At 42.3% G+C, this 24,703-nt stretch overlaps 1 protein-coding gene across 1 annotated transcript in view; it reads left to right on the forward strand.

Annotated features, from left to right (window-relative positions):
• LOC148034230 (uncharacterized) overlaps nucleotides 1–24,372 on the forward strand; it is an 89,139-nt gene extending 64,767 nt beyond the window's left edge. The window contains exons 8-9 of the mRNA XM_087680461.1: nucleotides 1,816–1,885; nucleotides 22,887–24,372. Of these exons, the coding sequence (XP_087536587.1) occupies nucleotides 1,816–1,885; nucleotides 22,887–23,044 (228 nt within the window). The 3' untranslated portion in view covers nucleotides 23,045–24,372. The remainder of the gene's footprint in view (nucleotides 1–1,815; nucleotides 1,886–22,886) is intronic.
• The last annotated feature ends 331 nt before the right edge of the window (nucleotides 24,373–24,703 follow it).

A 24,703-nucleotide genomic window follows, 5' to 3' on the forward strand; every position in this document is an offset into this window, starting at 1 on the left:
TAGCAAGGTAGCCTCCGGATGTTGAACACTAGCAAATGCAGGAGAGAAGCTGGATCTGATGCAGATAGTAGTGAGGAGAGAGAAAGACTAAAAACGCAGTCATGACAGCTTGCAGGAGAGAGAGAGACTAAAAATGCAAGCAGGTGGTGAGAGAAAGACTAAAAACGCAGGCAACAAGACTGTGATGATGTGGTAGGTTGTACAGTAGCAGGTCTGCACAGGAACAGCAGTCGCCTGGTTGGAATCAGCTCCAAACTGCGTGAAGAGGGCTGGAAATCAGGCGCCAACTGATGGAGGCAACAATGGACAGCTTCGGCTGAGATGTCCTCCGCGAACGGGGTGTGGGCAGCAGGCTGAAACACCTAAAAAACGAGATTGTAGATTGAATTGCAGCATACGTATTTATAGAAAGTTTGGGCCCTCCCAAGTGGGTTTGTGCTTATGGGACACACAAACTCTCTAGGATCACGTTTCTTTTAAATAAACAAGGTTTCTTTATTAATTAAGCATGTTTTGGGATTGTTTAAGTAAAGCTAATGCATTTTTAGCTCAACAGCATGGAGGAGCGTGTAGCTATTGTCATGTTGTGTTTGCCATCGAAGAGGTTGAGATTTGAGGACTACTGAAGACCATCCTAGTTGTGGAGTAGGTGGGGTGTTGCTTGTGGCTTGTGGATAGGTTGAAGTTATGATTCGACTCCCTATTGTATGTGTGGTTAGAGCTTTGGAATTGTTGTTGTGGTTCATGGTGTTTGAAGGCAAGGCAGTGTTTTTGGAGGTATGGAGAGTTGGAGCTGCTGGTTGAAGTTAGAGGACTCCCCAAGAGGTGCTCTTGGAGCCTTGACAATGTACTTGCCTATGTGCTACGGGTGTTGAGGAGATTTACATGTGCTGATGTTGTTGATTTGCAAGCCTTGGGTGGATAGCTGTTTCTTTCTGAAGGGCTATGAGTATGAGGGAGCTATTATGTGTGATGTGGAGAGTGTGTTTGTATTCACAACATCGGATGCTTTGTCTACTCCATTGAAGTATCCTCATGGTGTACTTGCTGTCAAGTTTATTAACAAACAGTTGTAAGTAGACACACCCTTATACACCATGTTCTACAAGAGTTCATCATCTTCGGTGATGCTAAACCCTGCTTGAAGCCACAAGAGGGGTTATAATTGCATGTATCTATTTTTTTATTTATAGACTAGCCTATTTCTATGATTCTTTTGTCTCGGTGCATTGGGTAGTTTTTGTTGGGATTGATGTTTTAGTGGGTATGACTATCTAAGGCTGTGTATTTGTTCTCGTTTCTTTTTAGCTTCACAATGCTTGGTGGGTTTTCCACCAAGATTATGAAGAGAAAGCAAGGTAATTGGCCAGCTGAGTGAGTGGTTCAAATCCCCCTAATATGGTAGTCAAATATGTCTGACTGCTATTGTATCCCTTTTGCTGAGAAGATGAGTTGAGTATAGTAGTATCTACATACAGGAAATAGTACCATTGCATGTGTTTTTGCATGAATTTTCAGCTGAATGTTTGGAGGCATAGAAAATAAACATCATCAAGGACAATGCAACTTTTTGTCAGCTGTGCTGCTAAAGCTCTAGCCTTGATAATTGTGTGCAAGTAGTTTGCCAAATTTGAGCTAATGAAATAAGAATTAGAGGTGTGTAGCTCTGTTCTTCTCACAATCTCATGAAATTGTTAAATCTCTGTCATATGCAATTTTGGTCTTTTTAAAATTCTAATCACAATTTTTGGGATTTGAGCTTTGGAGTGTTCAATTTTTGCATTAACACATCTTCTTTGGTTGATACTTTAAAAGCATGGAGTTGGGATGGGTGCTACCGGACAAGGACAACGAAGTCTACCAGCTCAAATGCTAGCAGATCCAAGTAAGAATCCTGTGGGATCTATCATTTTTGATGTTGTGCATAGAGAAATTTTCAGTGGTGTTATTGTTGATGCGCATGGGTGAGTTCATTCCCTATCTCCTTTGGCATTGCTTATCCAAAAGAAATTTTCTAGATAGACTTTCATAGGAATTGTGTGTCAGACTTTCTGCACAGAGATCTGGGAAATTCTTTTGGCTGTTTGGCATTTTTTCTCCTAGACATTTTGGGCAGTTCATAGTTTTCAACTGGTTGAGATTTGGGTTTTTGGACCATCTAGACTCAAAGGAATCATGAATTCATGGGCTTTCAGTAATTGCAGGCCTGCAACTACTTTCAACATTCACTGCAGCAATATTTGTTCTCTTTTTCCTTGGGTTAGGAGTGCCTTGCATGACCTCACCCGACATATCCGTTTCATGCTATGGAAAAAAGGATTTGGTGCATGCTTGTATTTCTAGGATTTTCTAGAGCCATGTCTGTACTCCAAAGGACTTGGGTGGTGGGGCTGAGTTGCAGGTTGAGACTCACACGGTTGCTCTTTGCTGGTCACTATTCCAAGCCATGTTTATAGGTCATCAGCCTTGGGTCTTTGTTGCTTGCTTTTTTCTTTGAAAGACAGCGGAGTTTTGCATGGTAGTGCTAAAATTCAGGGTTCTTGTTGGCACATACTCAATGACTCCCCGCTCTTAGTTTCATCTTCTCTTTTATTGACCCATTGGATATGCTTCTGGAAGAGAGTCCTTCAAATGGTGACTTAGCATCCACCAAAGGATAAATTACATACTAATTCCATGCAATTGGAATTACTAGCTATATCTCACTTGCTCTCATGGAAAACGAAACAAGAAGATTGTTCCAAGTTCAACTATATGGCGTGGCAGGGCCTCATTTCTACTACAGATGCAACCTTGATGAGTTGTAGCATGCTCATGTCTTGCCACAGAGCCAAACAGGTTTTCTATATTCCTCACGGATAGTTTGATTTTTGGGACATGGTCTCTTGGCTTTTGCAGGTTTGCCACTGAAACCAGCCTTCCTTCCATGGAGAAGCGGTAATAACCTGATTATAACTTAATTATAGCAAACAATAATTAATGAAATGCTGAAACACAAACATTTACCAATCAATCTTCGAGATTGGACACCCTATTGGCCCCAAAACTAACACCCCTTTTGGTATTTCTTTATATTTAATAACAATTGAATTCATATACAAATGGGATTCCTTCAATCCCCTTTGCAATCCAAAAGCCCCTTGTTGTCAATAATGACAATAAGTCTTCAAATTGATTTGCCCCTTGATTTGCTCAGGCAATTGGCCTTCACTAACTCCTTAGGATATGAAAGTTTTCCCAAATTTGAATGTTGGCTGGTCCCTCACCTCAATCTTGCTGAGAATTAATTCTTAGCCTTGAAAATTCAAGTCTTGAGGCTTCTTTCAAACCCTAATTTTTGCTGTAAATTAGGATTTACAGCAAAGAAAATACAATTTCTCAACATCTAGGAATTAGAATTTTGAGATTTTTGGAGAAAGGCTGGGAAATGGTTGGAGAATGAGAGAGAATGCTAAATAGAGAGAAATTCAAAACTTTTATTGCGAGAAAATGAAAGAAAACAATTGCTGCCCTATCTAGATAGCCATGAAAGCTGTCTCTATTGATGGAACACACCGAAAATGATGTTTACTTGGCTGAAACGGCCCTCAAATTGCCGTCACATACTACTGTAGTCTCTTCAAGGTGTGTTTCCAGCTCTCGGCACTCTCTTGCTGATTGGAAATGGCTGATCAACTATTGTAGCAGCTATGGCAGCCTTCTTTCTCTCTCTCTCAGCTTGCACTATGATGGCTCTGATTGACCGGGATGTACTGATACGGATGTATGCCATGAGCAATGTATTGACTGACTGATAGTGAATTTGTCTTAAGCACAACACTGAGTCTGTTCCCAGCAGGGGGTCTACTTGCTTGGCATTGAGTGGATGTCTTAGATTGGTAGATGGCAGAGACTATTGAAAGAGAAACCAATGGACATGAGACCGAACTTGACACACAACCAATTGGATTGATCATAGGAGGCATTGCATAAGTGGGGCGGTACAAGACTCCAACCAAGGATGAAAAGTTTTACTATAGACAAAATAGAATAAGAGCTTGTGAAAATGCCACTTTCACAAGTGCTAAGCGATGGACAAAGATGCAAAGGCTGATTGCAACAACCGTCTTGGATGACGTGAAAGCCCTCATAAGAGATGAGATTGCAGCAATATGTATGCCAATGATTGACAAGGTGACAAGTGACATGAATGCAATGCAGAAAACATGGGGAAAGGAATTAAATGCTAAAATGGATGCAAACCCGAAAGCATTTATGAAGGTGTGGGGCATGTGAAGGAAACTGCTAGGGTTTGCACTGAGGACACACAGAGTATACGACCACGATAGAAACACAAAGAGACAGACACAGACACAGAGGGCAAAACTCAAACCCTAAACGCAAAACTCAAAACTCAAACACAAAAACTCAAACACAAGCAGATAAAGGGAGAGAGAGAACACAAGTCTGAAGTGGATGAATGCTGTAAATGAATGTAAGAGTGTACAGTGTGCTCAAGGGCAGAGCAATATGGGAGTGTGACGTCCACCGAAGACGGATCCGAAGTCTGTGACCACCAGTCGGAGTGTAGGAGTGCTGAATAGTGAATGGCAGCAGGCTGGTCACCAAAATGCAATAGTCTGGAGGTTGAAAACTGGTAAACGCAGCAGTGTACCACCCATTGGAGGTTGGAAACTGTGCACAGTCTGCTGTAAACAGTAGGCTGAAACAGTGTTTGAGAGTGTCAAGGCCTGCAATGCTGAAAACACATGCTGGCTAACCCTGGAGATGATGGACAGCAGGCTAAACAACAGTCTAGGATAGTCTGGAGCAGTCGGCAGCAGTTGAGAGCTGTCGCCTACAGCAATGGACAGGCTGAAGATAATGTGGCTGCAGTCGATGATGGCTAGACAACAGATGGAGGCGGGCTACAGATTGGAAATTGGGCGCCAATAGTAGCAGAGGGTGTGTGGGCTGGTGTAACATGCAAACAAGGATGATCACTGAATGGGAGCAACCTGTCTATTTATAGATGTGGAAGGGCGTTCCAAAAACTAGGGTTTCCACTAAACTCTTTCGAACCACTCCTTGTTTTAGGGTTTCCACTGAACTCTCTCGAACCGCTCCCTGTTTTAGGGTTTTACTCTAAAAGAGTATTTTTAGTGTGTTTTGGGACTGTTTAAGAGGCTAATCAGCAAGTAATGCGTATTTTAGCTCAACACTCCCTCTCAGGCCCAAAACTGAGTTGAAAGGTTAGGCCAATCATTGTGATGTTTATATACCCCAAGGCATCCCACCCCTAAGCAGCCAAGGCATTGGACAAAGGGTGCACGCTGGGTGCCCAGTGGCCTACCAAGACTACAGAGGCGATTGTTATCTTACCAAGGGAATCCAAGTAGTTACCCCAAAGAGAACAAGGCATCGGACAAAGGGTGTACGCGGCTGCCCAATGGCCTACCAAGCCCTATAAAGGTAGATGGAACTACATGGAATGCTTTTTTTTTTGGTTGAATAAGTGAAGTAAATTTGATTGGATGCAGCCGATTGAGTAAAAGTGACCCAGAAGACAGGAGTGGGGAGGGTACACCTAACACATCACAAAACAATACAAGCTAACCCATCCACTCAAGGTGTCGATGACGAGGAAAAATAGATGATGAGGTATCCATGTGATGAAGAAGGATGGTGGTGTGGTAACAACAAGCGCCGGTGGAAACAACTTAGGATCCGTGCAAGTGGTGCTCTGCATAATGAGATGCAAAGTATGCTACATGTTAAAGAATGCTCATGCAGCAGGTGCCACTTGGGCAGTGTTTCTCATGGGGAAATTGTTCACTTGCCCAAGCACCCTAGTACAAGGATGATGTAATCATGCAATGCAAAGGGTAAGGTACAACAGGGGGAAGAAGCCGATGTCAAAGACAAAGTGGTGAAGCTTATAGAATATCAAGAAGGCTAGGAACCCCCTCTCAACTTGGATGTAGATGCCGAAGAAGGAAGAGGAGCCTGATGTCGGTCTTCATATGGTGCCGAGAACCATAAGGAATGAAAGAAGATAAAGTGGATGAAGCACCCCGCTAGAAGAGCAAGATAGAAGTCACCGCCATGATAGCATTGAGAGAGATGCTGCACGATCCACCTTGGGAGGGGAAATTGCCATGCTGGAAGAAGAGCAAGTACTTCTAGGATGATGAAACCATTAAAGGAACGGTGCGCATCCCCATGTCTCTAGCCTAGGGAGGACCAAAGCAATCTGTAAGTGAGCCCTACACTGAAAGACAAAACCTTGCAAAAGAGACGAGAATCTACAAACATAGAGGTTAGTGGTAAGATGCTCCAAAGCAAAACATAACAGAAAGAAAATCTAACTCAAAATAAATGCAATGAATGTGCATGTATGTGAGGAAATGCAGCGGAAGACAAAAAAATGGATAAACCAAGGATAATGAATCCTATGGGCCCAACTCTAAGAGTGCGAAAAATGAATGCTAGATTGACCTAGGGTATCCGAAAGGACCTAGAGGCATGCGAGTCAAAGAAGGTGGTTACCATCGCGTATGTCCAGTAGCTGGGCTTTGCCAAGGGAACGCCTGACGAGGTGGAGAGGAAGGTGAGATGGATGCATGAAGTGCAAAGGGATCTGTGTTGGGTATTTTACTCACGCCTTACTTACGCCTACGCTCATATGGGAGTGTCGGTGATCAGTAGGACACTGGGGCACTTTTTACTCTCGGTAGGAGAGGTTTTTTCCCCCAAAATTATGGTCTTATTATCGTATGTACTTATGTGCTTATGTTACACACATTTAGGCACTTAGTGTGTGTCGGGTGTGAACACCCCCCTACAACCCTAAGGTTTAAGGGTTGTACTTTGTACTTTCAGATTACACTCATTCAGTCTATTCTCTTGGGTGTCGTGCTTCAACTCTGTCTCTCTCACTCTCACACTGTCTACTGAATCCCAGCTGTACCTTGATCCTCTGTTCTCACATTTGGTATCAGAGCTCAGCTCTGAACTCAGCTTCTGCAGCACACGCCAGTCCTGCTTCAGCGTCAGACGTCACGTCAGCACAGGTACAACCTGTCGTCAGTTCTGTCAACAGTCAGGCGCTGTTCCACAGAGCTACCTCAGCACAGTACAGCTCGTCGCCAGCCTCCACCAGTACCCTGCCCGTCAACAGTCGTCCAGGTCAGCAGTTGTAGTCGTCTGTCAGCAGCTCGCGAGAGCACCAGCAATCCGCCTCAATCCGCCAGGGCCCGTTTCCTGCAAACGAGCTTGCACTGCGCTCGTGACCACGAACTGCTCTCAGACCTGCATCAGAGTCGCAGCCCGCCTGACGACCAGCGACCAGCGACACGTCACGTCAGCACGCGCGCTGTTCGACAGCGCAGTTTTCGACAGTCCTGCCCGCCGTTTTTGACCACGTGCAGCCCGCCTGCCCATCGCGACTGGTCAGCCCGTCTGACGACCTGCTCCCGCCTGCGTACAGGTAAAATTTTCAAAATTATTGTTATTCCAGCCCAGAATAAAATTCTGGAAGCGGCGGTTCACACGCGGTTGGCACAGATCTACTGGAAAAGTAAATTTCATGCAAATTTCTGGACTGAATGGTCAGAAATTTTGGGGCTTTTGTGTATTTGGAGGACAGATGCATTTAAACTGCTGATACAGTCACAGAACGACTGTTTTTGACAGAGATTTTGGCAGAAATTTTGGGGATTTATTCATAACAATGTTGCACTGTACTGTTTGCACCTTGGGAAGCATGCAGTAAAGGACAGTTTTCTGACAGAGTACGCCCTTGCACATCAATTGCAGAAAAGTATTTGCTGCAATTTCTGGAAATTTGTAGATTTCCAGTTCAAACTGCTTTGACATTGCTCATATTGTCTTTGGAAATTTGTCATCATGGCAAATCAGGGAGGTGATGTTTTTACGTATGTATCCAAAGAGGACAGACTGGACGGAAACAACTATTCCCTTTGGTCATTTATGATGAAAAATGTATTAGTGGCCAAGAATTTATGGGATTATGTCAGTGGAGAGGAAACTCGGCCGGGAGTTGTAGCTCCCGCTACTCCTCCTCCCCATGGCGCACGTGGACAACGGGGACCTCAGCCCGCTCCACCTCAGCCACTTCCTCCAAGAACTACAACTCAAAAAGCTTGGGATACCCGTGATGCACAGGCCTTGTCGCTGATTGCTTTGGCAGTTCAGCGGTCCATCATACCTCATATCCGTTCGGCATCTTCTTCACGAGATGCATGGTTGACTTTGGAGCATATGTTTGCAGGAAAAAATGAGACACGGATCTCTTTCTTGAAGAAAGAGTTGGAAACTCTGAAGATGCATGAAGGTGATTCTATGCAGGATCACTTAAACAAGATTCAGGACTTGAGGGAGCAACTCATGAATGTAGATGAATATTTTTCAGATGCACAGTTGATATCCACTACCTTGAATTCCCTACCTCCTTCGTACTTGTCTTTTCATACTGCATTGAACCTCACAATGAGGATTGCTGAGCACCCACTCACTTTTATTCAGTTGGTTAGCTTGCTTCTAGAGGAGGAGCAAACACGGAAAAATAGTGGTGTGGATGCTATAGTCTCTGAGCAGGCTTTTGTGGCACGACAGAAAGGCAAGAACAGCAATGTGAAAAATGCTCCACAGAGTTCTGGCACTTCGGGCACATCGCAGAATCAATCACAAGGGGGGATGCAAGCAAAGAAAGGAAAATGTCATTATTGTAAGAAGCCCGGCCACTATATCACTGAGTGCAGAAAGCGCATTGCCAAAGAGAAGAAAAAGGAGTCAGGAATGTCTGTTTCTACTACTCCTTCCACTGCTAGTGAGTCCACGTCCTTTGTTGTGGACAGGGACTATTGTTTTTACACTTGCAGTTATGACATCTCTTGGGCCGATAGAGCACTTAGCTCTACAGAGGATGCTGACACTTGGTTCTTTGACAGTGGTGCTTCTAGACATATCACATCTCGCAGAGATTTGTTTGCTTTAGTTAGTGCACCTCCCGTTGGGAAATCGGTACAGTGTGCCAATAATGCATCATACCCTGTTCGTGGTATTGGGGAGATTCAGCTCACAGCCATTGATGGCTCTATTCTCCGCCTGCAGGATGCTTTGTTTGTGCCTGGAATAAAGAAGAATTTGCTTTCTATTTCTTCTTTGGCACGTTGTGATATGCAGGTCACTTTTGATGATGACCGTTGCATGGTTCGAGAAAAAGAATGCATGACATTGGTCTTGACAGGATCTTTGTGCCATGGTTTATATGAGTTGGATGCTCTTTCAGTAGATCAGTCAGCATACTTGACATCCACTCTTACTCCTGCTATGATACAGGCGCAGTTATGGCATGCTCGTTTAGGGCATGTAAACTTTGGCAGCTTGATGCTTTTACAGCGTACTCAGATGCTGGATGGCTTACCTCTCTTGGAGAGACCTCCTGAGCACTTATGCGAGGGATGCATTTTGGGGAAAATGCATCGTTTCTCATTTCCTCGTGATGTTGCTTTCAGGGCAACAACCAGATTGGAGTTGGTGCATTCAGATGTTTGTGGGCCTATGCAGACCATGTCATTGGGTGGTTGTTATTATTTTGTGACATTCATTGATGACTTCACACATTTTTGCTGGGTCTATTGTTTGAAAAAGAAGTCAGAAGTGTATGATGCATTTTTGGCTTTCAGTGCACTTGTTGAAAACCAATCTGGATGCCACATTAAGACTCTCCGTTCGGACCGAGGGGGGGAATACATGTCCTCTATGCTGAATTCTTTTTTGCAGCAGAAGGGCATAGTACATCAGTATACTACAGCTTATACTGCACAGTAGAATGGGGTAGTAGAGAGGAAAAATCGGTCACTCATGGAGATGGCCAGATGTATGCTGAAGGCAAAGAGCTTGCCTCATAGTTTTTGGATGGAAGCAGTCATGTGTGCTTGCCATATTTTGAACAGATGCCCTACCAAAGCCTTGAAGACCATCACACCATTTGAGGCTTGGAACAGCCGCAAACCTTCTGTTGGTCACTTTCGTACCTTTGGGTGTCTTGCCTATGCCCATATTCCACAGGTACTTAGAAGAAAATTGGACAACAAGGCTGTTAAGTGCATTTTTATGGGATATAGCAATGAGAGCAAAGGCTACAGACTCTATGATCCCGTTACTAAGAAGGTTTTTGTCAGCAGGGATGTTGTTTTTGATGAAAAATCAGAATTATCCTTGGCTGGTTTGGACACATATCAGGCTGCCCGTGATGTTTTTGAAGGGCTGCTGCCCATTACTTTTGGTGACTCAGCTGGAGGTTCACAAAATGAACCTAATGTTCAGCCAGCTGCTCCTATGGAAAGTGCAGAAATTCAGCCATTGGCTGATCGGAATACTCGGCATAATGCTGAAACAGAAATTCAGCAAGAGCTTGCACACAGCCAGGATGCTAGACAACTACCTAGATGGTATTTGCAGACTATGCAAGATAGTCCTTTGGATGCACCCATGGCTGGTCGTACTAGAAGGCAAACTCGTTTGCATGATTCAGCACATACTATGGAGTTTATTATGGCAGCAAGTACTTTTGATAATGAAGAGCCTGAATGTTATGAGGATGCACAACACAGTGTGCATTGGAAGGCAGCCATGCAAGCTGAATTAGATTCTATTACTAAGAATCACACGTGGGATTTGGTGTCCTTGCCATTTGGGAAGAAAGCCATTGGAACAAAATGGGTCTACAAATTGAAAAAAAAAGCAAATGGATCCATAGATAAATACAAGGCACAGCTGGTAGCTAAAGGCTACACACAGAAAAAGGGCATTGATTATGAGGAGACATTTGCTCCTACTTTCCGTATGACGACCATCAGGTCTATGATTGCTTTGGCTGCACATTATGGTTGGACAGTTCATCAGCTAGATATCAAGACTGCATTTTTGCATGGGGAACTTCAGGAGGAAGTTTATGTACAGCAGCCCATTGGTTTTGCAGTTGAAGGCTCAGAACATTTGGTATGCAAGCTAAAAAAGGCACTATATGGTTTAAAACAAGCTCCTAGAGCTTGGTATGAAAAGATAGATGCTTTCTTGCTTGGTCAGGGGTTTCTAAACAGTTCATCTGAGTCTACCCTTTACGTATGTAAAGAAGGGGGATCTATGCTGATTTTATGTCTTTATGTTGATGACCTTTTGCTCACTGGAACACATGCTGATCAGATTTCAGCATTCAAACAAAATTTGCAGCAAACTTTTGACATGTCTGACTTGGGAGTTTTGCATTACTACTTGGGCATCCAGTTCATACATACTGCTCGAGGTATTGGGTTATCACAGTCAAGGTATATTGGGCAGCTTTTTGAGAAATTTGGCTTACAGAATTGCAAGCCAGTTTGTACTCCCATGGAACCTGGACTGAAACTGTCATTACATGATGACAGTGATTTGTTTGATATACATACATATGCTCCTGCAGTTGGATGCCTTATCTATCTATGCAATACTAGGCCGGACATACAGTTTGCAGTTTCAGCCTTGAGCAGGTATATGCATCAGCCACGTATGTCACATTGGCAAGCTGTCAAGCGTGTTTTCCGCTACTTGCAGGGTACTCGTTCTCTTGGGTTGCTTTATGCCAAGGGGGGACCCCTGCATTTACATGCTTATAGTGATTCTGATTGGGCTGGTGATTTTGATACACGTCACTCTACTAGTGGCAATTGTTTCTTTCTTGGCACTTCTTGCATTTCTTGGCTTAGCAAGAAACAATCCACTGTTGCCACATCGTCATGTGAAGCTGAATACAAGGCAGCTTTCACCACCACAGTTGAATGCGTATGGCTTAGACGCTTGCTAGCTGATTTGGATGTATTTGTTACTGAGCCTACTCCTTTGTTCACTGACAGTCAGAGTGCCATTGCAGTGGCACGGAACCCAGTGTTTCATGCTCGCACGAAACACATTGAGATTCACTATCACTTTGTCAGAGAGAGGCTACATGCAGGTGATATCAGCCTTGTCTATTGTCCTACCATCAGTAATGTGGCAGACATCTTCACCAAAGCTCTTCCTCGTGACAAATTTGAAGCATTTCGCGATGCTTTAAATTTGATATCCTTTGGTGGCGGATGATCCTTGTACTCTTGATCACTCTTCACTCCAGGGGGGTTTGTTGGGTATTTTACTCACGCCTTACTTACGCCTACGCTCATATGGGAGTGTCGGTGATCAGTAGGACACTGGGGCACTTTTTACTCTCGGTAGGAGAGGTTTTTTCCCCTAGACTTAATGGTCTTATTATTGTATGTACTTATGTGCTTATGTTACACACATTTAGGCACTTAGTGTGTGTCGGGTGTGAACACCCCCCTACAACCCTAAGGTTTAAGGGTTGTACTTTGTACTTTCAGATTACACTCATTCAGTCTATTCTCTTGGGTGTCGTGCTTCAACTCTGTCTCTCTCACTCTCACACTGTCTACTGAATCCCAGCTGTACCTTGATCCTCTGTTCTCACAATCGGAACCTGTAGACCAATCAGCCAATCCCTCAGGGGTAGTGAAAAAGATGGGCCACTGAGGCTGTACTCGAGCCACATGTCCAACAGCAACAACAACGGGTGCTGAAGAAGCAGATGAAGCAGGAGCAGAGGGCGTAGCCTCAGTGGACTGTCCAATCGCAGCGGTCTGTGGAGGCTTTATAGGTGGAAGACCTTGGGCCTTGGAGTGACACTCCTCGTCCACATGGCCTGCTCTCTGACAATGTGTGCATAGCTGGTTTTTCTTAGGGAGTTGCTGCCAGATAGGTCTAGATTCTTTGGTTCCATCTGAGGAAGAGGAGTCACCCTTTGATTGGCTTGCCTTCGCATCTAGCGAGTTGTTGTCACTAGTGGTTGTCCCTCCCGAAAAAGAGGCAACCAACCCCCTCTGCTCGGAATAAGGCTTTGATGAGGATTTTTTGTAGACTTGATTGTACGGCCTCGCGTAACGCAAGAACTGGCACTCAATCTCGTAGAAGGTTGGCAATCTAGGTTGGGAGATGATGTGTTGAATGAAATTGAAGTACTTGTCGGGCAATTTATTCAAGAAGAATGTGACATGATCGTCATTTGACTTTGGAGAGTCAGTAGTGGCGAACTCGGCAAGTAACCGCCTTTATTCAGCCAACTTGACTTTTAGATCATCCTCTTCCTTAATAGAGAACTCTTGAAGCTCAAAGTCGAGATTGATGTGCCGAGTACGATCACGAGCCGCATAGTGGTCAAGAAGGTGACTCCAACGCTCTGACGCGAGCGGGAAGTGCTGCAACTGAGAGTGAAACTCAAGAAGCAATTCCTGCATCAGCTCAACATTGGCTATGGCATTGCGGGCTCTCCATTGACGGATATAATCAGGGTGAGCTAGTTGAGGGTCCGGCATAGGCTCTAGACCAATGACGAGGTCCCAAAGACCCTGAGATTGAAGCACTTGTTGCATGAAATTAGACCAAGTGGTGAAATTTTACCCGTTAAAAATTGTCTTATCTGTGAAGACATTGGTGGCCGTTGCAACATGAGTGGTAGTACTCGGAGATGGATAGTGTGAAAAAGTGTAGTGTGGGTAGGATGGGAGAGTGGAGTACACTTGGGAATGGGCCCCAAAGTGCCCACCAAGCATACATGTAGTGTACAAGGTGGATCCATAGGTAGAGATGGGTTGACTAGGCATGGGCATGGTAGCCACATGAGAAACCCAAGGAGGTGGGACAGGAACACGGTGAGCACAAGATGGGAATCCCTGCGTAGGTGTAACCCAAGGAGAGTGTGAAGACGCACCATAAGCTGAGGATGGAAACCCTTGCGTATGAGTGGTCATGGGAGATGTGAAGTTGGGGATAGTGAGGGGGATGCCCATCACAGTCGTCCCAGGAGTTATGGGTGTGCTCATGTGTTATAAGGTGAGAGGCACTGTGTTAAAGGGTGGCATTCCCCCTAACGAAGTACCATGGTGCAAAGAGGTAGAGAATGGGGGCTGAAATACAGTCACACATGAAGTTATTGCACAAGCGTCTTGGACATATGAGCCAAAAGGATTTGCATGCACATTCTTCACTTGGAAGAGTTAATGTGAAAAACTCAAAGCTTGAATTTCGTGATGATTGTGTTTTTGGTAAACATGTAAAGAGTCCAGACTCTCATGGAGCCTCTAGGAAGGCATGTATCTTGGATTTAGCCCATTTTGATGTATGCACTATGCCAATAAAAACTCATAGTAGTTTTTGTTATTTTATGTCTTTTATTGATGACCATTCTAGGAAGCTATGGGTTTACTTGCTTAAGCAGAAAAGTGAGACATCGGATGCTTTTAAAAAGTTTTATGCATTGGTCAGTACTCAAAAGGGCTTAAAGTTAAAATGCATAGGAACAGATAATAAGGGAGAGTATGTATCTAAAGAATTCAATAAGTTTTGTGATATCAATGGGATTAAACGAGAGCTTACAGCTCCTTACAATCCATCATCTAATGGTGTGATTGAGCAAATGAATCTCACGTTATGTGAGAAGATTCGGTGCATGCTGTCCATATCTAATCTCTTGCAATTGTTTTGGGGAGAGGCACTTAAAACCGCGGTGCATATTTGCAACCGATCTCCACATCGTACACTTGAAAGTGTTATCCCTGAAGAGGTTTGGTCTGGCAAACTTGCTTCATATGACCACTTAAGGATCTTTGGTTGCGAATCCTATGTACATGTACTTGTTGATAGCAAAACTAAACTTGACATGAAATCTCATAAAGGCATCTTTATGGGTTATGGAGATAAAGGTGAAATGGGCTATAGAGTTTGGGTTCCAAGTATGAAAAAGGTGCTACGCAGTCGAGATGTGGTATTTAATGAGTCAAAGCTACTAAAAAATGCCACATCTAAAGACTTAGACAAAAGGAAAGTTAAATTTTAGCATAATCAATACCTTGAGCAACCATTAGCTAGTGAAAATTCAGCTCCTTTTGATGCTGATTATGACAATCAACATATCATTATTGAGCCAGATGAAAATGGGCAGCAAGGGGATGTTGAACATTAGCTTGAGTACCAATATCAGCATGTTGAAAATAAATTACATTGACCTAAACATGCAGTTCAACAGCCAAACAATGAGGTCATTGACATTTCGTTGGATGTGGATCCATTGCCTAATAGCACAGATCATTGGGTAAGAAGGTCTACACGTGTTAGACGACCCATACAAAGATTTGATCCTTCTTTGGACTGCACTTTGCTCACAGATAAAGGTGAGCCTCTTACGTATAAAGAGGTCTTATCATGTGAAATAAAGAAAAAGTGGTGGAAGCAAGCTGTGTAGGAAGAAATGAAGTCAATTGTATTAGAATGATACTTGGAATTTGGTTACATTGCCCAAGGATAGGAAAGTCATTCTTAACAAATGGGTTTATAAAATCAAATGTGTGGATGGCAAACCCAAATACAAAGCCACACTTGTGGCTAAGGGATATACACAAAAGGAGGGCATTGATTTTCAGGAAGTGTTTTCTCCTGTTGTAAAAATGACCACTCTTAGAGTGTTATTTGCCATTGTAGCATCTAGGGATCTTGAACTTGATCAAATGGATGTTAAAACTGCATTCCTGCATAGTGATCTAGAAGACGATTGTATATAAAATAGATCAAAGGTTTTGCTATACAAGGAAAGGAGCATTTGGTATGTAAGCTTAAGAGAAGCTTGTATGGTTTGAAACAAGCTCCTAGACAATAGTATAAAAATTTTGATGCCTTCATGCGCTCACATGGATTTAAAAGGAGTAGTGCAGATCATTGCTTATATATTAAGAAGGCTGATGATGGAAGGCTTATTATACTTGTGCTTTATGTGGATGATATGCTTATTGTTGGTAAGCATAAAAGCCAGATTAATGCATTGAAAAGACAGCTGAATTCAGCCTTTTCCATGACGGATTTGGTAGCAATTGAACATATTTTGGGTATACGTGTAACACAAGATAGAGAGCAGCAGCTCTTATTTCTCCCACAAGAAAAGTACATCAGCAAAGTACTTGATCGTTTTTCTATGGCTGATGCTAAGCCTCTTGGTGTATCTTTTCCACCTTACCTTAAGCTTAGCAAAGCAAATTGCCCAAAAGATAATAAGGCAGCGAGCTCTATGAAGGGTGTTTCTTATGCTTCAGCTTGTGGTTCACTCATGTATGCTATGGTTGCCACTAGACCTAACATTACTTATGCAGTGGGAGTTGTAAGCAGGTTTATGTCAAATCTTGGCAAAGCACATTGGGAAGCAGTGAAATGTATCTTATGATACCTTAAGGACACACAAAGAAAATGTATTTGCTATGGCAAGGGTACGTTAAATCTGCAGGGGTATTGTGATGCAGACATAGCAGGTGACTTGGATACTCGCAAGTCTACTAGCAGGTACATCTTTACCTTGACTGGAGGGGTGGTCTCTTGGTGCTCTAGATTGCAAAAAATAGTAGCACTCTTTACCACTGAGGTTGAATATATTTCAGCCACTGAAGCTTCAAAAGAAGCAGTTTGGCTTGGTCGTTTGGTCAAGGATTTTGGGCTGCCCACCAAAACACCTGTACTTGGATGTGATAGCCAGAGTGTTGTATGCCTGGCTAAGAATGCCATGTTTCATGCACGTACCAAACATAGTCATGTTCGGTATCATTTTATTAGACAAGTTCTAGATGATGGTCTAGTCACCCTAACTAAGATCAAATCATAGAATAACCCTGCAGATGTTCTCACTAAAAGTCTTGCAAAAGTTCAACATGAGCATTGCATTAGACTTGTGGGAGTTGGTTAAAGGTTCGCTTAGGACCTTTAAGTGGGAGGTTGTTGGGTGTTAAGGCCCTTTACACTCTCTTGTGTATCTCCCGTGTATATATTACTTCACACATGTGAACTCATCCTAGTGGGTGTAAGTGTACCGTACCCTAAGTATAAATACATTTTTTAATTCTTTGTGTACCACACTAGTACACACCTATCTGTCGACTCACTCTCACTCTCTCACTATTCAGTACTATTGAGCACCTTGATTAATGTGCCTACCCTCTCTATGCTTTTGATTCTACTCGACACGCCACTGCCACCTTAGACACTATATCTTCTATTGATAGGCGCCATCGAGAGATATCAGCGGGTGGCATCACAATAGACAAAGCTATAGCATTATCCAGAGTACGACACCCTATAGTACTTGCTCGGCAACGTACGTATGCTCATATGCAACATATTCGTGTCACAATTGCTCGTTACAGACGAAGATTACCACCATGACTGAGTCGCAGGTACCTTGGAAAGTCTTGGTGGATTCCATACGCTGAAAGAAAGATACTCTATACTCTTTTTAGTTTTTTAGTTTTTCATATTTTTCATTTTCCATTTGAATTTATCATGTAGACCTAGACATAATTCTATTTTCTTCTTTGATGAGAGATGATGATATCAGTTGTATTAGTTATGGTCTCGTAGGCCATTTCGGCCTTCTAGAGATGTTAATAGATCTTTCTTTCTTTCTCCCCTAGTCTTAAAAATGTGTTTTCCACTTGTATGGACAAGTTTTGCCAAGTGGTAGCCTTCTAATCCTATTTTTCTTGCTTATTAAGTTAATTTTTAAAATGTTAATTTTGAAATTTAATTTAATAATTATTATAGTGTTCAAAAATATAATTCCACGAATCAACAATTAAATTCTAGGCCAATCTATCTCCAAGTGTCCCTGAGTAGTTATTAACCATTAGACTGGCATTCATTAATCACTTAATGCCTAGTCTCTAATGTCCCTATTGACATTAGTGGCCAATAAATTGGTCTAGGCCAAAATCTGACACTGAGTACCACCTAGTACCTATCAAGCATAACTTATTACAACTTTCGCCTTTGGCATCAACTAATATTTGAGTCCTAGGTCCCACATTGTGAAATAATTAGCTTCTGACATGTGTAAGCCACATTAGCACGTTTGATTTACTTCTAATCAAATGCTAAGCAAAGCATTAATATTTCACGTCCTTGTGATAGACCATCCCCTTGAAATCCTTGCATTGTCCCCAATTGCACTGTTGGATGCATCAAAAGCAAAGCATTGCACTAGAATTTTCACGAGGCATTATAGTAAAGACAACATCGGCCATGGCCCATTGCTACCAAACCATACTACTACTAAACACATGCTGGAAATTACTAGCAAGCATAACATAGCATAAGACTCACAAAGAATCTCAAAAGCATTTTGTGAATATCATGGAGTGCATCCATTACTCATGAGCTGAACTTATCAGGCAAAACCAAACCATAGTATAGCATAAACCATGGCTGAAACATCAATGGCGTCATGATACATGTTGCTGTCTATACAATTAGCTGAATACTACTGAAAACTAATGATCATTAATTGCAAATCAATATAAGATAATAGTCTGTAATGATAAAAAAACCAATGATCCAATGTTGATCATAACTAATGCTACACCAAACATAAAGTGATGCAAATGTATAGTTCTAGAGTTACAAATAATAAACCATACCATATGCATACCAAATATAGTGACTAGTACATTGAATTGTGATCCTCCAACAAACATATTGTTAGCTACAATACCTTGAATGTATGCTGAATATATCCAAGATCCACTAAATCTACAGCTGTCCATCAATGAGAACCAGAGGTGCTAGCACCCTCACAAGCATCTGGTGATAGACTAGTCCCCTATTCTACTGATCCAAAGTGGGATCTAACTAGAAAGCATCAAGGTAAAGCTATAACAGCTAAGGATAGTCTGCCAAGCCATGCTCCATCCATTTGGCATCCATTGGTGAATAGTTTTGAAATCTCATCAAATACCGCCTGGAAATCTGACCCCTAATCTTTCACTCTTTGTGTGCCAATCTTTGCTCAGGTACCAATATCTCATCCAAGTCCTCAACCTCGGGCTGAATTTCAATTGATACATCCTCTAGCACACATCACCATGAAAATGCCTCAGTAAGCTCACTTGAAAGGCATTGTATATTCGCCAATGTGGAGGCAATTTCAGCCTATAATATACATCACTGATCCTCTCCAATACTTGGAACGGCACATAGTATCTCTTACTCAACTTTGGGTACAATCTCTCTTTGCCTAACTGTCTTGTGCAGCACTAAAAGGTTCAAACTTCACACTTTTTCCATCCTTGTCATAGTCCTTTGGTAGACCTATGGGAGTCAATTTGTCATAAATAGGCTACTGCAAAAAGGGTGCATTGCTGCATTTCCATGATAACCAAGACTATTAGATGCATTTGCATGACTAGCACTAAATCCTTGTGCTCCAACAACCCCATGGGGTGCAGATACATCTCCATGTGCCCCAAGCATATCGGGATTGTGTATTCCACCTAACATATCGGGATAGATTGGGTGTCCATCAAATTGGACATATAGGGGCAAAGAATTTAGAGATATAGGTACAGGTAGGGGAAGGGAAAGAAGAGGAGGGAAGAAAAAGGAAATAGAAATAAAGCTACACATAGGGGATGAGACACAAGAGCAAGAGGAGAATGTAGATATAGAGAGGTAGATGGAGGAGAGAGAATAGTAGAGAAGCTTGTGAGAGAGAGAGAGAGAAGAAGAGAAGGCAGTAAATGACATATAGGTAGAGGTCAATGAGGATAAAGAGGAAAATGTTAAAGCCAAAAAGTAATTTTTTTAAAAATACCAGCTCCATAAAAAAAAGGAGTTGAAAACTGGACAGATTGTACATGTCTGATCAGACTGGATGGATCATTCTATATGGATCCATCAGATTGGGTCTTTGGCAAGGCAAAATATCCTACTTCAGCATACTTACATATGAAAATGTTTTTTAAGTGGCCTCTCAATATTCTTGCAGGTTCTTTTGCAGAGACATAGAGCCCATATTGGGTTTCCATACAACAAAGCTAGGGTCACCAATGTATCATAGAACCATAATTTAGTCTAGAATTCTTGGAACTGAACATATGCACATTCTCTCTCAAGTGCTCAAAGTGGTGCATAACCAATATCCAACTTGGCACCACCAACATCTCACAATGAAAATGTAGGTCTTGTAAATGTGACCCCTAGATATACATAGGATCTAGTACATTGAACAGTATCCTCTCCAAGGGTAAACTAATGCCTTGCTCTAGGCACCCAAGCTTGTGTTGGTATTGAATACCGTCATCTTGGTCTTTCCAAGATTCACTATCAATCCTCTATCCATGCAAAATGCCTACAATGCATCCATGTGTCTCTGAAAGCCCTCAAGAGAGTTTGCAATTAGTACCACTCCATCTGCACACAAGAAGACAAATATCAATATATCAACCAAGCCTGCACCTAGTCTCCCTTACCTATCCACATATTCTAACAGCATGACTTGCCCATAGAATTGGCAAATTCTAACAATAAACACCAAATAGAGTAGGTGAAAGCAAACACCCTTGCTTACCTTGATGGTATTGTCCATCAAATCTGAAGGTTCTTCTGGACCACATACCCCCTCCATCAATAACTCATACAAGGCATAAGTTCCTCACTATAGACCATGAGTGCCAATATCTTGTAATTGGTCTATGAGCCTGATATAAGACATCGTGTAAAATCCTTTGCAGAAATCTACAAGGCAACAATAAATCATCCTCCCATGTGCCCTCCCCTCTATAATCCTCTAAGAGCTTATATATGATTGAGTGTAATGATCCTCTCGTGAAACGTGCCTGTCCTTGTGCTCTATACCCATCTCTCTCTGCCCTTGTGCTAAGCTCATGCTCTAGAATGCAGCCATATATATCTTGGCCAATCATGATTTTCCCATAATTCTCTAGCATGATAGAATCCCTACTATGAAAGAGTGGTACAATGGTGTGCTCCGTCCAACTAGCCAAAAATCCCCTCACACATGGATTGATAAAAACATGAATCAGCAAGGGAGCAAGAATCTCACATGCATGCATAAAATGTTTCCCAACTAGGCCATCGTGATCTTGTCCCTTCCCGTGTTGCAATTCTGATAGTGTCTATGCCATCTGCCCCTTCTATCCTCCAAGGCCTTGACCATATTAAAATCCCCACCTACAATCCAATGATCAACATGAGGTAGAGACTAAGTAAGCGTAGTCTAGAAAAGTCCTCTCTTCCATGACAATTAGGGGTGTATATGACCAGCAAGCCTATTGTCTCCTCCACTCTTACAAATACCCATAGTGCTGTCCCTACTCTAAGGATGCCCCAATCTTATACTGCATGAAGCCAATGCTTACCAACACAAAGGCATACTCCTGCCTATATCTTTGAGGCTCCTACAGCACGTGCCCAATATGTCAACTTCGTCTAGGCAATAGCTCCCCACTGCACTAGGAAATCCTCTCTTCTGAGAGCTTTTGCTCCTGTAGCATAACAAAATCCATTGATCCTCCAACTAGTGCTCTATGGGGATCCTATCTCATGAAGCTCAGTCCTTGGTGGAAAAGTCTTCCACCAAAGCCTCGAATGTTCCATGAGAAGAGCCTCATGGAGATCGTCTCTCGGACTGGTGTGGCTCCATGGACCATGCCTCTCTCTTTTGCCACCTAGTGTAAACTCTGTCCTGTCTCATCACTGCAATTTCTGCAGCCTCATGAAGAGATGGGAACTCGGTGGAGTCTGAATCTGTGCCAAACTCCTCACTCCCTCCATCCCTTTAATGAGTAATTGGATCCACCTCTCTCTCCATGGGAATCTCTCTATGTACAACTGAGGGTGAAAAAGTACTCTTGATCCTCCGGTTCCCATAACTTGATCCTCTGGTTCCCATAACCGTGCACAACTGAGGGTGAAAAACTGACTCCCATCTATATCTTCATACATCTAGTAAGTGCCTACCAGTGCATTGATGTGTCTCAGTTGGGGGACGAGTACATGGCACATTTGGGTTAGACCAGTTTTACCCTGTATCAAGTTGGACCATGTTGGTTTTTTTTCCTATATATACTCTGCCATGATTGTATATATCTAGAGATCTCTATTTCAATTTTGTACCTAGGAGTCTTGTTCATTCTTTGCTCATTTGCTCCTCATTATCCAAACTCCTGCCATGCCTCTTTTTCAAGAGAGTGCTTATGACAGAGTTTAATCAGACTTCCTAGAGGGAATGATATCACAAATGGGTTTTTTTGAGGAATGGATCAGAGATGCTCCAAAGCTGCACTCTTCAGCACATAGCTATAGAGCCTAGAGGAGAGAGGTTCTTGTTTTGACAGGGGTGCCTCCTTTTCTCTCTCCGTTATGAGTGCATTTCTGATACAGGCAGACTATTTGTTTGGAATGTCCTGTCTTAGTGGCAGTTCTACCAACTGATAGACTCGCTCCAGATTGACCAAGCAATAATACTAGTTATCAGCTTGTGTTTGTGACAGTGCACCACAGTCCAGTCTGGTGCAGGAAACATGCTCAGATTCTGTCTGGAGATCAAGGACTGATTTGTTGAAAGGTTTTACAACAATATGTTAATAATTTCATTAAAATGGAGTTGAAAGGCAAGTCTTTTGTTGGAAGCATATAATTGTTTATTACAGAAGTTCAAGAAACCGGTCAGCACTGAACTTTGGTGAGATTTTCGTGTGTGCACCTGGGTTGAATGTGATTCGATGTAACAACCTTGTACATGATTCCCTTTGAAACGCTGGGCTTTAAATATGTCTAATATTTAAATATGCAACTTTTCTACCCCTCGTGGGTTTTCTGCAATTATACTGGGCTATTACATTTTTTAATGGCTGTATTACAAGAAGACAACAATCTGCTCATAATATTGTTCGTTTCTGGTACTTATTAGCTATATTATGTTTATGAATGGATGCTCTTATTGACTTCATAACTCTTTTCAGTGTACAACATGGGCCTTTCAGGGTCTCAGAATTCTGCCAATTTGGGTATGCCCTTGCAGCAGCAATTAGTCGGGCAATCCAATTTCAATAGCATACTCAATCAAAATCAGGGCCTTAACTTTTCACAACAGAGACAGCAACCACCACCATCACAGTAACCTGATAGTTCTACAGGAGTTTAGTTTTTACTGAGAATAAGCCAAGTTCCTGAAGCAACACAGTCAGAGCCATTCTTGGGGCGAAGACAAACCATCATCACAGCAACATTACCACAGTTGGAGCCAAGAAACATCATCAATGTCTGTTTGGTAAAGCCAATGGACAGTTTCGAGATGTCTTTTAGAGCCTGCTGCCAAGATTCTTGATATGGGTTATGAGTATTCTGACGTGCTGAGATATGTTGGCACCAAAGCATACATGCACGAAAGGTGTTTTAACAAGGTTGGAGAGCCATGGCTTGCAAGACAGTAAGGTGTTAAGTTGTATAATCTGTCAAAAAGGTTGCCATAAACTTACAAGCTGATGAACGAGCATTAGTCCTGGAAAAGCCCAATTTAGAGTTTTTCTTAATATGCAGTAATCATACATCTTTCGACCTGCCAAGGCTATTTGTGTTTGTTTGAAGGCTGGAGTCCAATTTTGTCAAGTCCAAGATTATCTTTGGGAAATGTAAAATGAGACTTGTTTCTAGAATCCAAGATTGTCTTTTGGAAATGTAAAAGGAGAGCTGCAGCTGGGAGTTTATCTGGGGAGGGCCAGAGTGATGCAGATCACACCACCCAGTTCCCACTTGTACAGCACCCCCAACCACAAACCTCAGGAAGAAACCAAGGACCCCAACTTCTAGGGAATAGTCAAGACATGCACCCTGTAAACCTGCTTGGATCTCTTGTTGTCCAACACCGTTGACATGAACTCTAAAACCCTGCAACAGGAACTACAACAATGCACCTTTATCCTTATTGGATGACCCCATCAAACAAGAGCATCAAGGGACATGAAACCCTTGTTATTTCAACCTCAACCCTGCAATCAACTATGCTCAACCATAAAACTCGAAACATATCGACAAAAAAAGGGAATAGTCAAGACATGCACCCTATGAACCTGCTTGGATCTCTTGTTGTCCAACACCATTGACATGAACTCTAAAACCCTCCAATTGGAGCTACAACAATGCACCTTTACCCTCATTGGATGACCCTATGACCAAGGCATCCAATCTTCAAAGCATCAAAGGATATGAAACCCTTGTTATTTTAACCTCAACCCCACGATCAACTATGCTCAACCATGAAACTCCAAAGAAATCGACAAAAAAATCCAATAACACACCTTCCAAAAACTCTTGTTGATCTAAGCAAGGGATTGCCATTTTCTGAGCTAGAACCCGTGAACACATGAGCTCAGAGTCTTGAAAAATGATTTTGTATTTGTATTCATATTTTAGTATATAGATATGAAGAGTAAAAGAAAAAGTTTGCTCAAGATCTTAGCTTGATAAATGTGTGCATCCATCCAAATGACTCTTTATCATGAGGGATACATTCACCAATGCTTGTGTTGTGGAGAGCAAGACTTCACTTTTGTGATTAGAGATCCCAATTAACATATCATCAATGCATTTGCTATATTTACAAATATCGTTGCTTAACATGAGTCTACACTTTAACAGAGTAGTTGGTTGAGTAATTTACGAGCTTATAGTTTAACAGTTCTTGATGCTTCAGTGATTCAATATCATGATTTTATTGACACAAAGAAATGGTTTGCACAAAATGCGATTGTTTTTATTCCTTACAAAGGAGGAATGGTTA

The sequence above is a fragment of the Lygodium microphyllum genome, chromosome 6, assembly GCF_053477565.2.
Source record: "Lygodium microphyllum isolate KBCC chromosome 6, Lygodium_microphyllum_v1.1.10, whole genome shotgun sequence".
NCBI classification, from domain to species: Eukaryota; Viridiplantae; Streptophyta; class Polypodiopsida; order Schizaeales; family Lygodiaceae; genus Lygodium; species Lygodium microphyllum.